Here is a 15,725-nt window from a genome sequence, read left to right as displayed (position 1 = left end):
TACAAGTCATGCACTATAGTGAAAGTGTTTCGATGTCATAAGATAGCAGTGCGTGAGCAACAGGGCAAAAAGTGTTTTTGACTTGATAATCTGCCCTATTACTAGTGATTTATGAGAAAGGTCGAGAAATAAAAGTCGTCGTTGTTGTAGCACCTCTAGTGTTCATTTTACCAGGAAACTACTGTAATACATACAATGAGCCACGTAAAAATAATTTTGCAAAAACTGGTATATTAATGTGATACTATAAGACCCGGTTGAAAATTTGTCAATGAGTTTAATGATTTTTAATACCACTTTTGGTACTACAGCAAAACTAACATGTTATCAAACTAAAATGCTTTTTTTTTTTATTTATAAAGTTAAATATTTTTGTAAATATTTAAGTAAATTGCAACAGCATACAAGAGTAAACATTGCCATTTTAGTACATTTCTCACTTAAAGGAGCAATATGTACAGTAACATTGACATCAAGTGTTTAAAATGGGTACTGTAGTCCAAATTCAAAATATTGGAGAGAGTTGTCTTCCACGCTCCCTCCTCCCCTGACTAGAAGCTCACGCGGGTTGCCAGGTTGAGTACACGCAACAGGAATGAGCAAACTGACAATTGCAAGCGACGAGCCTTACTCTGTAAGTTGATCAGCTAATGTATATGTTTGCAATGTTTTATTGTTTGCAAATTATAAACCAGCTCATGTGGATTTTTTATAACTCTGTCAATGTTAGCTAGATGTATTTCTGGCTTCCATGGCTGCAGCGTGCTGTGTTTGCCTGCTAACTTGTTTCAAATCTGGCAATCCAGGGTGTCGAAATACTATTGGGAAATGGGCAGTGGGCGGGATCACACAGGCCAAAACACAAACAGAAATTCTGGCACAGAATGGACATTTCAAAGTAGAATATACTGGCTGTAGCATTGTTTTTGGAGAAGTCAGTATTTCAACTTAGCATGTTTCCTAAATCTCTGATAACACATTATGATAATTTTATGCTTTAGTACAGTAAATATATTACATATTGCACCTTTAAGTAAACAATGGAAGTGAATGTGGCCAATTTCTGGAGGATTTAAAGGCAGAAATCTGAAGCTTATAATTTTATAAAAGCACTTACATTAATTCTTCTGTTAAAACTCATCAATTATTTGAGCTATAAAGTTATTTATATCATAATTTGTACAGTCATTTTAGGGTTTTAGGGTTTGTTGACATTACATCATCCTGGCAATGAAGTTGTAAAATTGGCTATAACTTTACACAGAAAAGGTTAATAAGTGATTTTATCACACTAACACCATGTTTACATGCATATTGTTCATATCTTGTGGCTATACTTTTGAAAAAGTGAATATTTTAATGTTCAAAATTGGCCACATTCACTTCCATTGTAAGTGACTCACTGTAACCCAGATTTTAGCTTTTTTTTAAAGATAAGGAGGGGCAAGTCAAAAATAATATTTGTGGTAATCAATATTATGCTACAGATGCTGTTGACTGAGCTTAACTTAAATCCGTAATATTCCTTTAAGAGCAACAAGAGCGTGTATCCACATTACCAAACGTGTGCATGTAAGCATTCAAAACCAGCCAGTGTCAGACAGTCCTTGAGTACCAAACTCATCGGTACATGGTACTACCGATTACATTTGTACAAATTATTTTAGTATCCACTTGGTACTGAAGTATCTAATAGCATTGTCTTTATTGAGAATCAACTCTGCTGACATGCAATTAATCATCTTTGTGCTGTTGCTGGTTGAAACCTCCACTTTTGTCTTGTTAAAGAATGAATGTGATGACATCTTAGGATGGCAAATGAGCCTGCAAATCGACATGCAAATTGAGATGATAAACTAATTAGACCAATCAGGGATTTAATTAGGTTTCGTCAGCTTTCACAAGCACAATGTCACACCATTCCATCCTTCCATTAGCTATATTTCATCAGTGGTGTAAATACAGATGAACAGATAATAATAAATAGATGTAGATCAATGATTGGCATTTTTAAGAGCATGAATCTTTATCGTCTGACATTCAAGGGGTTACACACTAATGATATTGTAGGAAAATGCAGCCCGCTTGTTAATGATTTTCAGGGATAATGCATGTTGCTTTTATTTACTGCAACTGCAGTCTAGAATGAACCTCCTATGTCTCTGGGGACGAAAACAGCTGATGCAATTCTCACTGGGAATAAGGCCTCCTTCAAAACCAGATCATTAAACTTCACTTAAAGGCAGCGGCGTGCTCAGACCTTAGCAGGGACAGGGGCAGAAGGATAAAGGATTTTTTTTTATGAGTAGTAATTATAAATACTTAACTAATTTCTTTGCTTTTTGAGTATCTAACTATTTTCTTGTATATAGAATGCTTGCAAGAATGCGTTTTTGCATCAGCATCTTGAACGGGAGTCTGTGTAAAGCCCAGTTCAGTACTCACAGGTCCAAGATTGGCCGCAACCCACCGCCTTTTTTTGGTACAATGAAGTAGGGGCTGTAAAACCCCTTCTTCATCTTGGCCGGAGGGACAGGCTCTATCGCATCCTTCCATTGGAGGGTAGCAATCTCTGCACGCAAGGTAGCGGCGTTCTCGCCCTTCACCGAGGGGAATCGGACGCCGCTGAACCTGGGCAGACGCCTGGCGAACTGAATCGCGTAGCCGAGTCGGACGGTCCGGACCAACCATTGCGACGGGTTGGAAAGCGCAAGCCACGCATCCAAGCTCCAGGCGAGGGGGACCAAGGGGACAATCTCGTCGGACGTACCGGCGGGTGGGGCCTCGCGGCGGGGCGGAGCCTGAGGTGCCACACCGTGTTGAGTTCAGGGACATCGAAGCACTTACCTGGATTTGTGCCACAGCTGGGCGTGCAGGGGCGGGGAGACCGCTGCTGGAGCACCAAACCAAAATGGAATGGTGGATGGTGGTCGTGATGACGGCCGTGCACACCGGGTATGTGACCCAGGGAGCAAGGAAACCGCTCTTTTGCTGAACTGTTGGGTACCGCAGCCACTTGGGCATGCGGCGAAATTCAATGAAAAGGCAACAAAAGATTCTCCTCCCGGCCCTCCACCAGGGGATGGAGTGGTCTGCTTACCAGCTCCAAAGCAGTGGGTTTCAATGTCCCTGGGTCTCCCGTCTCAGGGGCGCTTCGAAGCCTTTCGTGGGTTCTTGGCAGCCGGCCGTGAGAGGGGTGGCGTCTGCTTCCTGTGGTGGGCTCCATGCCGGGGCCGGGCCGCAGGGGCGGGCTGCGGCGGAGCTGGTGTGGTCACCGCAGGGGGACGCCCTTGGCAACGAGCAGGCGGGGTGCAGGATCATGAGCCGCACCGGGGCAGGATGTGCCAGATAGCCTCCGTCTGCTGCTTCACCGCCGAGAACTGCTGGGCAAAGTCCTTGACAGTGTCACTGAACAGGCCAACCTGGGAAATGGGGGCAGCAAGGAACCGTGCCTTATCGGCCTCTCCCATCTCGACCAGGTTGAGCCAAAGGTGGCGCTCCCGGGGCGAAACTACCCTCGTGCAGTTCCTTTAGCGCCTTGGCTTGGTGGACTTGCAGGAGAGCCATGGCGTGCAGGGCGGAGGCAGCTTGTCCAGCGGCACTGTAGGTTTTGGCCATCGATGACGACGTAAACCTACAGGCCTTGGACGGGAGCTTTGGGCGCCCGTGCCAGGTGGCGGCGCTCTGCGGGCATAGGTGCACAGCGTGCACCTTATCCACCGGGGGAATCGCAGTGAGGGTAGTGAGGGCGGGGGAGCTGAAAGATCGGGACCGGGCAGTAAAAGGTGCCTTCCACGACCTTGTCAGCTCCTTGTGCACTTCCGGGAAGAAAGGAACTGGGGCGGGGCGTGGCTGTGAGCGGCGCCGTGAGCCCAGGAACCAATCATCGAGCCGCGAGGGTTCAGGGGAGTGTGGAGGGTTCCACTCTAGCCCGACGCTCGCGGCTGCCCGGGAAAGCATGTCCGTCATTTCCACGTCAGCCTGTGACTGGGTGACCGTACCCGAGGGGGGGAGCACAGCAGAGGCTTCCGCGTCTGACTGGACGAACCCGCTCTCCGATGTTGTGCTCGAGAGCTCATCACCTTTGCGGGCTCCGAATAAGAGGTTGAACTCGCCGTGAGACGAGCCGGCAGACTCATCCGGAAGCCCGATCGGGGCAGACGAGCGTGCTGGGCAATGGGAGGTCTGCTGGGGGATACCCGGCGAAGGTGGTCCCATTGGGGTCCCCAAATCGCCCCCAGTGCTAGCCGTGCTGGCCTCATACCCGTAGATAGAAGGACCGAGGCGGAGAGCCGCTGGGGTGGCTTGCTTTCTTACGAAGGCAAGCCGCGACCGCAACGTTGCCATGGTCATGTTCTCGCAATGAGTACATGATCCATCCACGAATGCTGTGGGTCACGCCCAGACATGAAAGACAGAGATCGTGACCATCAGAAGGTGAGAGATAACGATAACACACAAATGGAAAGGCATCTTTAAAAAGACGTTCCACGTGTGCCGCTCTTTTCGAGAAATATACTCTTTTATTTCTGCCGAATCGCCCAGGGGCATTCTCTGCAGTGCACCAGTGCAGAGGAGGGAGAAGCCGCTGAAATGCGCCGTCAGATCCAGCAGAGGTGAATGAACAGTCGTGGAATTCAGCTCAGTGAACATCGACCGTTCGGCTCCGAAAGAAAATCTGAATGAGTGGTTGCATACCAGCTCCTTTTATACCCGTATGTCCGGGGGAGTGGTAAATATATATAGTGCAATATTAAATATAATATATATTGCATAAATAATATACTGTATATATACACTGGTGGCCAGCATTTTGGAATAATGTACAGAACCTTTGTATGAATCTTCAGTTTTTTGACAATTTCTAGCATTGTATAGCCTTCATTCCTCAAAACAGTGATTGACTGATGAGTTTCTAGAGAAAGTTGTTTCTTTTTTGCCATTTTTGTCCTAATATTGACCTTAAGACATGCCAGTCTATTGCATACTGTGGCAACTCAAAAACAAACACAATGTTAAGCTTCATTAAATGAACCAAATGGCTTTAAACTGTGTTTGATATAATGGCAAGTGATTTTCTGGTACCAAATTATCAATTTATCATGATTACTCAAGAATAAGGTGTTGGAGTGATGGCTGCTGGAAATGGGGCCTGTCTAGATTTGATCCAAAATGACTTTTTTCAAATAATGATGGTGCTTTTTTTTTACACCAGTAATGTCCTGACTATACATTGTGATCAGCTGAATGCCACTTTGGTGAATTAAAGTACCAATTTCCTTCCAAAACAGCAAAATCTGTACATTATTCCAAACTTCCATATATATATATATATATATATATATATATATATAATTCTATAAATAATCCAAAATAACCCTTTTTATTTTTAGGAAAATAACATGACATTACTAACATACTACTGTTGTTTATCAGTGATAGCATAATGGCTACTGATTTACATACTAGTTTAAAATAGGAGGCAGTCTACAGTTTATACTGCAATATATTCAGTTAATAAGCTAGTATTCCATTCTGAACATCGTCAATGAATGCACATATCATTTTATTTTATTTTATTGTTTCTACTGAAAGCCCAATAAGGTAATATTTGCAAGTAGTCATGCAAATATTATTCAAGCATTATGCAAAGCAGCATGCTTCCTGTATTGTTTGGTTCTGCAGCATTGAGTGCATTGAGAAATCTCCCGTAGAGCTTTTTTTTAAAAAGGGACTGCCTCGATGAGGTTTATGGAATGCTGTTATCTACAGAGGCATTCATAGGCACAACGTTTCTAGAACAAAGATCTCTCTCTGGGAAGAGGAGGATTAAAAAAATAAGCAGGGCCAGATTGATCAGTGCCACTGACCTATATAATTAAAAAGCAGAAGGGAGAGGGGCTGGAATGTCGCAGTCTCTCTCAAGGTTATTGATGTCGTATTTTACGACCCAATTTGTAATGTACATTTGTTTCTCTTCTCCTGCAGCATACATAGAAGCCAAAAGTTAATCAGATAATAAAGTTAATTTCAATAGCATCAGTTAATGATAATTTGAGGACAAACACCAACCTCTAATGGATGTTAAAGGAATAGTTCACCCAAAAAAGGAAAATTCTGTCATCATTGGCTCACCCTGTTTCAAACCTGTCTGACTTCCTCTCTTCCGTGAAACACAAAGGTGAATTTATGAAGAATACCTTGGCCGTTTATTGATTTATTTTCATATAATGAAAGTAAGTAGAGACTGGGTGTGTCAAGCTCCAAAATAAAAAAAGAAAAAAGAAAAAAATCATCATAAAAGTAGTCAATTTTAAATCATGCACTATATTCCAAGTCTTCTAAAGGCATATGGTAGCTTTGTGGGAGGAACAGAACGAAATTGTTTATCCACTGATAAGTCATTATATATGATAATCTATTCTTCCGCAGATTTTCCCTAAATAACACATTTCAGGTCTGTTTATCACACAAAGCTCTACAAGGCATCTGAAGACTTGAAATATAATACATTTGTAATATGTTTATGGAATTTGGGGGTCCCATATATTTGTATTTTAGTAAAGATAATAATGACAAATACTATTTAATTTACACAGTTAGGATACTGTACATTTCGTGAATTATTTACAATAATCAGGGCTCTACAGTGTGAGAATTTTACTGCTTGTGAATGCAGAAAATTATTTGGGCGCACGTAACAGCTGATCTAACGTCCAAAGTTATGAACTTATTATTGAAGCCTACAATCAGAATTAAAACTCACTAATATATCTTCCCTCATATACCAAATGCTTTTAAAAGAGGCGCGTTAGTTATTTTTGCATTAATAGCACAGTTTTTTTCATTCTCACATGGCTGCGAGCACTGTCCTCTCCCCTCCCACTCTTTCTTTCATGCGCACGCAGAGACCGAGGGAGAGATATACCATGTGAAAATGGTTTAATCGGAGTTTCTTGCTTGTTTTTTATGTGTCAAAATTACAGACAGTGTTCTGAATAATGACGGATTAATCTCACGCTCACACGCAAGATTCTGAGAAAAATAGCGAGTTAAATTAAAATGTGCGAATCCATAATATGCGCGATAACAGTAAACAGCATGTCAGCGTCCTCATCTAACTCAATGTGATAAGCAAAATCTCAAACATAAAAAAAAATAAAAAAATCATGAAATGTAATTCTACCAATAACAGCCTCTTTGCACAACTGCGTGAGGATGATGCGTACCAAATTGACAGTATTCTGCTTCTAACACGGGTGCGCTGGCTGTCGCGTGGGCAAGTGCTTGTGGGTTTCTTTTTCTTGGCTCTTCAATGGTCATGAAAATTCTATAACATCATAACCACACACTGCAAGACTGTAAAAACCCCTTAAAACGGCATACTTTGTTGATGCTTTATAATGAGACCATCAAGCAGCTGCATAGCTCTGCATCAGTGTGTAATAGACCAGTAGAAATGTCAACCTCTAGAAATGTATCAAGTATCATGTCTATCGCGGTTATACAAAATCTGTGGCAATTCATGTTCCCAAAAATCATTGTATTATAATCATAATTTTGCATTTCTCACGGCCATCGATGATGCTCTCTCGCACACACACACGAGCAAACACATAGAGCGCGAGGAGAGAGAGCGCTCATCCATGGTGGTGATATACTGTATGTGTAGACTTATTTATAAGTAAAAGGGGCTTCAAGGTAAAAAGGCTAGGAACCACTGGTCAGGCGCATATTTTCATAGAAAAACAGCATATACAGACACAGAATTGCTTCTTTGTGGTAGTTTATGTCATATAAAATATATTAAAATTGTATAACTTTCATGAATAACCAATTAAGCATTATTGCATTATACAACGCTTAATAGAAAGTTAAAACTGAAAATACGATGAATGACCTGAAAGTTTGATTTGAAAGATTTATATGTTGATAAACTAGCTACTAATCTGTTAATAATTAGTCATACCTACAGTATATGTTTGTTAATGCAAATAGAAGTATAAAGTGTCATCAACATATTATTAGTTTATTAGTGGCTCAAGGAGATCAGTCAGGACTGATGTAGTTTGGTGCTGCCTGTAAGGTTAATTTAAGAAATAATAATTTAAAAAAGGTTTATCGGAGAAGATGTCCTTTGTCATGTATGATGAATCTTTTGGTAATGAATTCTGTAGTAATTTTTAAAGCGCAACACCCCCAGTCAAACCCCAAGTGTTTTGATTGTGCGCATTTTAATAACAGTGCAGAGAATCAATAATTACGAGAGTATCAAAGATTGCGATTAATCAGATTTTGCTATTTGCTATCAAGCCCTATTTTTATAGTGCTTTTTTCTCAGTTTAGACCTTGACAAACCCAGTACCCATTCACTTCATTTTAAGGAAAATAGTGGGCAGTATATTCTTCATCATTTCTCCTTATGTGTACAACAGAAAAAAAGTCATACAGGTTTGAAACAATATGATAAAATGATGACAGAACTGTAAGTGTTTGGGTGATCTATTCCTTTAAATATAGATTTTCGCCTGTTTTCTGTCCAGTAGCTTTACTGCAAATAATTGAGAACACATGGTTACTGTTAATTCCATGTGTCACATGATCAAATATTTAAGCCTTGTTAAAACAGTTCCTTTTTTCAGTTCAGTCGGTTGCCCTTCAAAGGGAGTGGAAGTACTTTACAAAAAATATTTTTAGAACTTGGTTTACCTCAAGTAGGGAGGGAGCAAAAGGCAAAACAAAACAAGATCAAGGCACATTCAGCTTGTTTCGGTCTCCTCGTGAAAAAAAAACAAAAAAACCCGGAGCTGCATTTGGCAATGGCCCTGCAAAAAGTCTTCCATGAAAAGCCACTCGACTTGGGCCCCCAAGAGCAGAGCTTGTAGTGGAACAATGTGGCCCGTCCTACACAAAACCAAAGATGAGCCGGGAGAACGGCCCACAGATAATACTAGACTCAAGAGTGACGGAAAGAACAGCTTCATTTACTTGGCAAATTCATTCAATTAATTACTTTCGGTAGCAGCTGCACAAGTGGACACATCGGCACATCCCCGCCTGTTTGATCAAGGATATAACATCAGCTTTTGGCAGCCTATTATTCACTGAACAGATACATTATTGGAGGCTATTGACTCAGCACTAAGCCTGATGGTGGAGCTAGGGATGGAGCGCTGCCAACAACAAAAGTCCTGCCAACTCCACCTGCCTGAGCCCCACTAAACCCCTCATTGAGCCAGCTTGAAAGAAAGAGGCATGTCACACAAACCATAAAGGTCAAACCAAATAGTTAGAACAGCAAAGACCATAACTGTCTCCCCTGCCCTTCCAAACCTTTAGGAACAAGAACTTGCCCTATATACAGCCTTTCATACACTAGTGCAAAAACACACTTCAGTACATAAATGAACACAATTATAGAGGCACTGTGCAGTACAAAAATAAAAATGCGCTCATTTGGTGTACTGTAGTGTAATTACTGAATGTGATGCTGAACTTAATAATATACAGTACTGTGCAAAAGTCTTAGGCACATAAGATGCTTCACAAAAACATTTGTCTTAAGATGGTTATTTATACCTTCAGATTTAGTGTGTCAATAGGATATATACATTTTAGACTCCCAAACATTTCTTTTGCAAATAGAATAGAATAGAATAGAAGAACAGGGAGACCTGCAATAGTTGGCATGGTCCCCACAAAGCCCCCCACAACATTGTGTTAGTCTGGGATTACAAGAAGAGACCGAAGCAATTGAGACAGCCGAAATAGATAGAAAAACTGTGGTGAATTCTCCAAGAAGCCTGGAACATCCTATCTGCCAACAACCAAGAAAAACTGTGTCCAGGTGTACCTAGGAGAATCGGTGCTGTTTTAAAGGCAAAGGTGGTCACACCAAATATTGATTTAGCTCTTTTTCTGTTTACTGGACTTTGTATGACATTAAGTGATAAATGAAAACTGTTTATGGCATTATTTTTGAAGACATCCTCACTATACAACATTTTTTCCCAAGTACCTAAAACTTTTGCACAGTACTAAATATTCGAAATTGATGCCTTAAAGTAACTTTTCAACAAAAGACATGAATAGTACTTTTAAAGAAATTGAAACTGAAATACACTCACATAAAATGAAGACTCCAGTCATATCAATGGCCTAGAGCTGTTTTATTCTACACTAAAATGTGGTAACCTTCAATTGTTACCTTAAGGAGCTATTTCTACCTGATCTAACCCTTAAAATTGGTTTTGTTGGTGTATCCTAATGTATTTAGGCTGATTCAAAGATGTTAAATAATATTTCTGACTTGAATAAAACCAGTTCATTTAGATGTTACTACATGAAGAAAATGTTTTAGGTGTACATAATGGTGGTTGCCCTTCATAGTGGCTGCCATGTTGAGATCACACGATCAGCCGAAGGCTACTTAATTTATCTGGGTAACTCCCCAATTTTTAGCCACATTTAGTTTAATACATCAGTGGATACACTTTTTTATACACTTTTTTTACACAGTGGTCTCTTTTAATTTTAGAAACGGCTCCTTAACACTCTGTCTACACCGGGCGCGTCCGCTGACGTGACGCAACGGCTTGAAGTCTGTGTAAATGTGCCTAGACACAAAATGTAAGTAGACCAGAGACCAGAAACATCACAAGCTGGCTTTAATGTAGCAGTCAGAAGTTATTTAAATATGTAACAAAGTAAATTCATGGCAAAAAGATTCAAACATATGATATTTGGTAAGTAAAATCCTTTTATTTCAGACGGATAAAGTGGCTGCAGCATGTCAGCAATAGAATGGCGCTTCCGTTTACTGTAGGCACTATGCTCCGCGACGGCAGGCCACTTTCTTACACTTCACGTGTAGATAGCTTCATGGATTATAATGGGATCTATTTGCCTTTCGTGCCTGGTGTAGACAGGGTGTAAGGTAACAATTGCAGGTTACCACTTTTTATAGTGTAGTGGGGTTTTTCTACAATGGAATCTGTATCTGAATTTGCTTTTGTGCAATGCTTCATCCACACCAGTAGGTGTCAGTATAAAGTCCAAGATCACTGTTGTATCAACCAGAGAAACATAAAAATCTGCTTATTTAGCACATTTAATTTTCATCAAATTATTACAGTACACTTATTGTGTATTACTTTCTTCTGCTGAACATAAACGAAGATTTTTAGAAGATGTAGGTCAATACAATGCAAATGAATGGGTACCAAAATGTTGAAGCTCCAAAAGCACATAAAGGCAGCATAAAAGTCATCCATATGACACCAGTGTTTTATTCCATACCTTCAGAAGCAATATGATAGATGTAGGTGTGAAACAGATAAATATTTCAGTACTTTTTTACTATCAATCTCCACTTTCACTTTCACATTCTTCATGCATATCGCCACCTATTGGGCAGGGAGGAGAATTTATAGTAAAAAAGGGCTTTAATATTGATCTGTTTCTCACACCTATCATATCACTTCAGAAGACAGATTTAACCACTAGAATCTTATGAATTACTTTTATACTGCTTATATGTGTTTTTGGAGCATCAAAATGTTGGTACCCATTCACTTGCATTGTAACAGAGCAACAGAGCTGAAATATTATTTTAAAAATCTTCACTTGTGTTCTGCAGAAGAAAGTCATACACATCTGGGATGGCATGAGGGTGAGTAAATGTTTAAATTATATTTTTTGTATGTTAACTATCCCTTTAGGCAGGACAAAATGATTAAACTTATCAAGAAAAATAATTTATACCACTTGTACCTTTAGTCCATTTCCCTACAAACACCTATTTCATAAGTGTCTTCTGTTATTTAACTACTTTGTGGAGTATTAACTTTCTCTGCAGCACCAACGGTATAAGACCATACTAATGAAGAAATGAAAGACAAACCTCTCGTAGTGTCTTCTTGTGCATGTGGCGGCGCTGGTGCTTCCTGGATTGCCACCCAGCTCATCATATACATTTTTCCACTGTCGGCGAGCTGTGATCTGAAATGGCAAGAAAGTCCATTAAGAGTGACAAGGACGGTCATGTAGCAGATGTGTGCATACAGCAGAAATGACTGTACACAGATACTTAGACATAAGTATTCCATTATTCATGTATTCATATACATTAGGCTTTCCTTTTTTCAAGTGATGTAAATATGAGGGTCACCTGATGCATATTAAACACCCCGCGAGCTTATGATGTATCATTATAAATGATACATAGCGCACTATGTCCCATGCAAGGTAATTAGATTGAGTTTTTTAAATGAAATTGATGTCTCCATACTATTAACTGAATAAAAAAGAAAAGAAAGAAAGAAAGAAAAACACATACTTGATTAACATAATTCATATATCCAGTGTTTAATATTCATGAGAGACCTTTAGTGCATTCAGTGTACGAGGGTTAAAGGATTTTTAATGGCTGTTTCCCGCAGCTAATGGCTGTCTTTCTCAATATAATGCACTGCATGGAAAAGCACATGCATCAAGTGCTGGGAAATGAATGCATGTGCAATTTAGTCAGCAGGGCCAATGTATTCACTTCAGACACAAATATGCACAATATTCTCAGTGTTCCGTTATATGACCCAGTGTCCATAGAGATGTAATAACTACAATCTATTCAAATGTAGGACCAGCAGAATTAAAGCATTGCTGACCATAAACTGTACTTTCCTTTAGTAACTTGACTCATTGTGAGCAGGGTTTCTGCTGTCTCCTACAGCGTTTAATGAAGCGCCTGTAATTTTGACAGCATGAGAACAGAATAGCCCCTGTGGCCTCCACTGCCTTCTATAAACTCCCTCGCCCATAATACAGCTTGACTGCTGTTTGTTTTAACACGGCTATTGTGTACGAGGCAGGTTTCAGTTGTGAAGTACAGTTGCAGTATTAAAACACAGTCAAGTAGAGTTCAAGCCCAGGAGAGGAGTTTAATCTGATCTTTTTGTGCAATGCAAATGTTTCCAATGACTTCACCACTCCTCCCGCACAATGATTTTTATTACAGATGTCAGCAGCTTTTAAAGCCAAGCTTTCTGTGGCAGCGAGAATGTGCGATTCATATTTAGCTGTTTGAATGACATGGGAGGGGACATATGCTTGCAGCTTTGATTTTAACACAGTTCTAATGAAAAATCTCATTTAAATTTATGCAGATTGTTGCCGATGTTTTTTTAATTATTACTCCTCATCAGTAAACCTCATCTGGTGAAATATGTCTAGAAAACTCTTCATCTGGTGATTATATAGGCTATAAAAGCTTAATTTGGTAAATACTTATAGAGCATATAGAGCATTGTAATGGGGCAAGTGTTCCCTGGTGTATTTAGGCCTTGTTTATAGTTAAAAGTCCGTGCTATGCATCAAATCTTAATTTTTCTTGTTATTATTGGGAATTTGGAAGCACAATAAACTGCTTTTGAAATTTTATTCTTTAAATACTCTTGTAGCCTAAATGTCTGTGCACATAATAGTAAGGAAAGACTGAGATAATTTTTGTATTATTTGTACATACATACCTCGTACACCAGGGACTCTTATTTTGAAATGTTTGCGCTTCACTGCTTCTAGCTGCTCATTCAAACAGATAAGGGAAATAAAATGTACACTCTTACAATAATCTACAATGTTTTACAATATAAACAATTAAAAGTAAACACTGTCAAATTTCATCAACACTATATCATCATCATCAACAGGTGATCATTAGTAATTGCTTGTCAAAAATTTCCGATATGGCTTAATGATTGTGAACTGCTCTGCAACAGCTGAAAACACTCACAAGCCCCCCGTGTGCTTGGAGAAATTACAACAGTGCTGAATTTTCAGGACACAGCGCATGCATTTATTTAAATAAATCTTATTCTTTTGAAGTTTGATTATCATATTAGGTCATATCACGATTCTCATCTTTCCGCCCCAAAATTTAAGACCTATTTAAATAAAAATTAAGACTTTTGTTGTATCATTTAAGATATGTAAGACTTTTTATGACCTTAAATTTTGGAAAACTGAATTTAAGACATTTTAAGACTTTTTAAGGATCCGCGGGAACCCTGAACCAACGTGATTTGAGAGCAACATGATCACACAGAAAATCGACTTACTGTTTTCTCATGTTCCCTGAAATCAACCCCATTCTGCCAAAATACTGACAAGCGGCATCACCCATAAGACAGTTTTGCATCAATTCAAACATGTTCACCTTTTCCCAAGCAATCTCCAATACATGGGTTCTGGTCCCATGGAAACAAGAAAGTAACCGTGCTAACTCCAAGAAAAGGTTCTGGTCCAATGGAAACCAGGAATTTAATCATGTTCACATAAACAATGGTAAGTGCAATTTGAAGGTTGCGTTTTTGCTTTAATATTTCATTTTGACTCCATTGACGGTTAGGTTTAGAGTTTGGGTTAGGGAGTAGAGTTAAAACAATATTTATTCCTGTTGACTATATTACACCATTTACAACTAAAAACAAACTCGCTTTTGGTGCCACCCTGTGGACATTTCACCTCAACAACACTTCCAGCTTCAGCCACTGGGGGCAGTGGTTTTGATTTCGGTAAGCACAAACCAATTTAAATTTTGGTCTGTTCATAGGGCTTCAGAAGACTTGGAATATAATGCATGAGTCATAAGAACTACTTTTGTTGTTCTTTTTTGTCTTTTTGGAGCTTAACAGATATGGCTACTATGAACTGCTCTTGTATGAAATTTTGATTTTTCAAATTCTCCTCTTGTGTTCCCTGGAAAAATAACATGACAGTGAATAAATAATGACAGGATTTTCATTTTTGAATGAACTATTCCTTCAGCTGGTTGCATAGAGGGGACATTAATGTTTTTACCATATTTTAGCAGAGCAGATGTCAGATAAGCTGCCAAGTGAATTCCCTTTATTGCACAGTTCCTTGTTGCACAATAATGGTCCCTTAAGAGCCTCAACATGAGTACTGAATAAGCCCCAACCAATTTCCTCCACCGCAAAAGGGTTACACGTGTTTTCCACTTCGATTTTACAACAACTGCAAGTGCTCGAGCCAAATTTGGATCTGAGAGAGTTCCGCGTCCAGGCCCGAGTCTAGTATACACACATTACGCAGCAAGCCAAAAAATCAGAAAATCTTGTTTTTCAGGAATGTTTCAGAGCCAAAGGAAAAAGCACATTGCCAAGGGCACTGGATTTTAAACAAAGTGTGTAAACACTCACCACTTCGTATCCTCCCAGTTTCTGAGCCGCTTGAAACATAGTCCAGAGGTTTACTGTAAGAAGAACAACGAGGATGAAGATCAGTTCCACCGGAGAGGACACATAAGCAATATTCGGAATAACATACAACCATACTATTCTTTACTGTTCCTGCAGTAGAAAGTATGTCTACTGTGTACAAGAGCAAAAAAGTACCAGAAGTAATTGGGTAGTTGATAAAGTCAATTAGTTTTTTTTTTTTTTTTTTTTAATAGCTGATGCAGACTTTTACTATATATTTATATAAACATTTTATAGCCAGTAAACTGTTGTTTAATCTAATCCAACTTTTATTTTTTCCCAAATATTTAACACCTTTTTGCCTTCATTGATTCATTTTAAATGGTCCTACAATGTGACAAATTATAATTTTTTAAGTATATTCCATATATTCCAGTCTAATGCCCAGTCTAAATGAATCAGCTCATACAAACTGCACACATAATGATTATGAAAGAATAAGCAAAC

General features: G+C 39.4%; 1 protein-coding gene across 2 annotated transcripts in view; it reads right to left on the bottom strand.

Moving 5' to 3' along the window:
* The window catches only part of arid5b (AT-rich interaction domain 5B), a 199,951-nt gene that overhangs the window by 39,801 nt on the left and 144,425 nt on the right, over nt 1–15,725 (bottom strand). For both annotated transcript variants that reach the window (XM_051673717.1, XM_051673718.1), the window contains exons 7-8: nt 15,219–15,271; nt 11,903–12,000 (exon numbers count right to left, since the gene is read on the bottom strand). In XM_051673717.1, the coding sequence (XP_051529677.1) occupies nt 11,903–12,000; nt 15,219–15,271 (151 nt within the window). The remainder of the gene's footprint in view (nt 1–11,902; nt 12,001–15,218; nt 15,272–15,725) is intronic.

Source organism: Myxocyprinus asiaticus, chromosome 36, assembly GCF_019703515.2.
Source record: "Myxocyprinus asiaticus isolate MX2 ecotype Aquarium Trade chromosome 36, UBuf_Myxa_2, whole genome shotgun sequence".
NCBI lineage: Eukaryota > Metazoa > Chordata > Actinopteri > Cypriniformes > Catostomidae > Myxocyprinus > Myxocyprinus asiaticus.
Note: the sequence above shows the minus strand (reverse complement) of the source record. Positions and strands in the feature narration are given on the sequence as shown.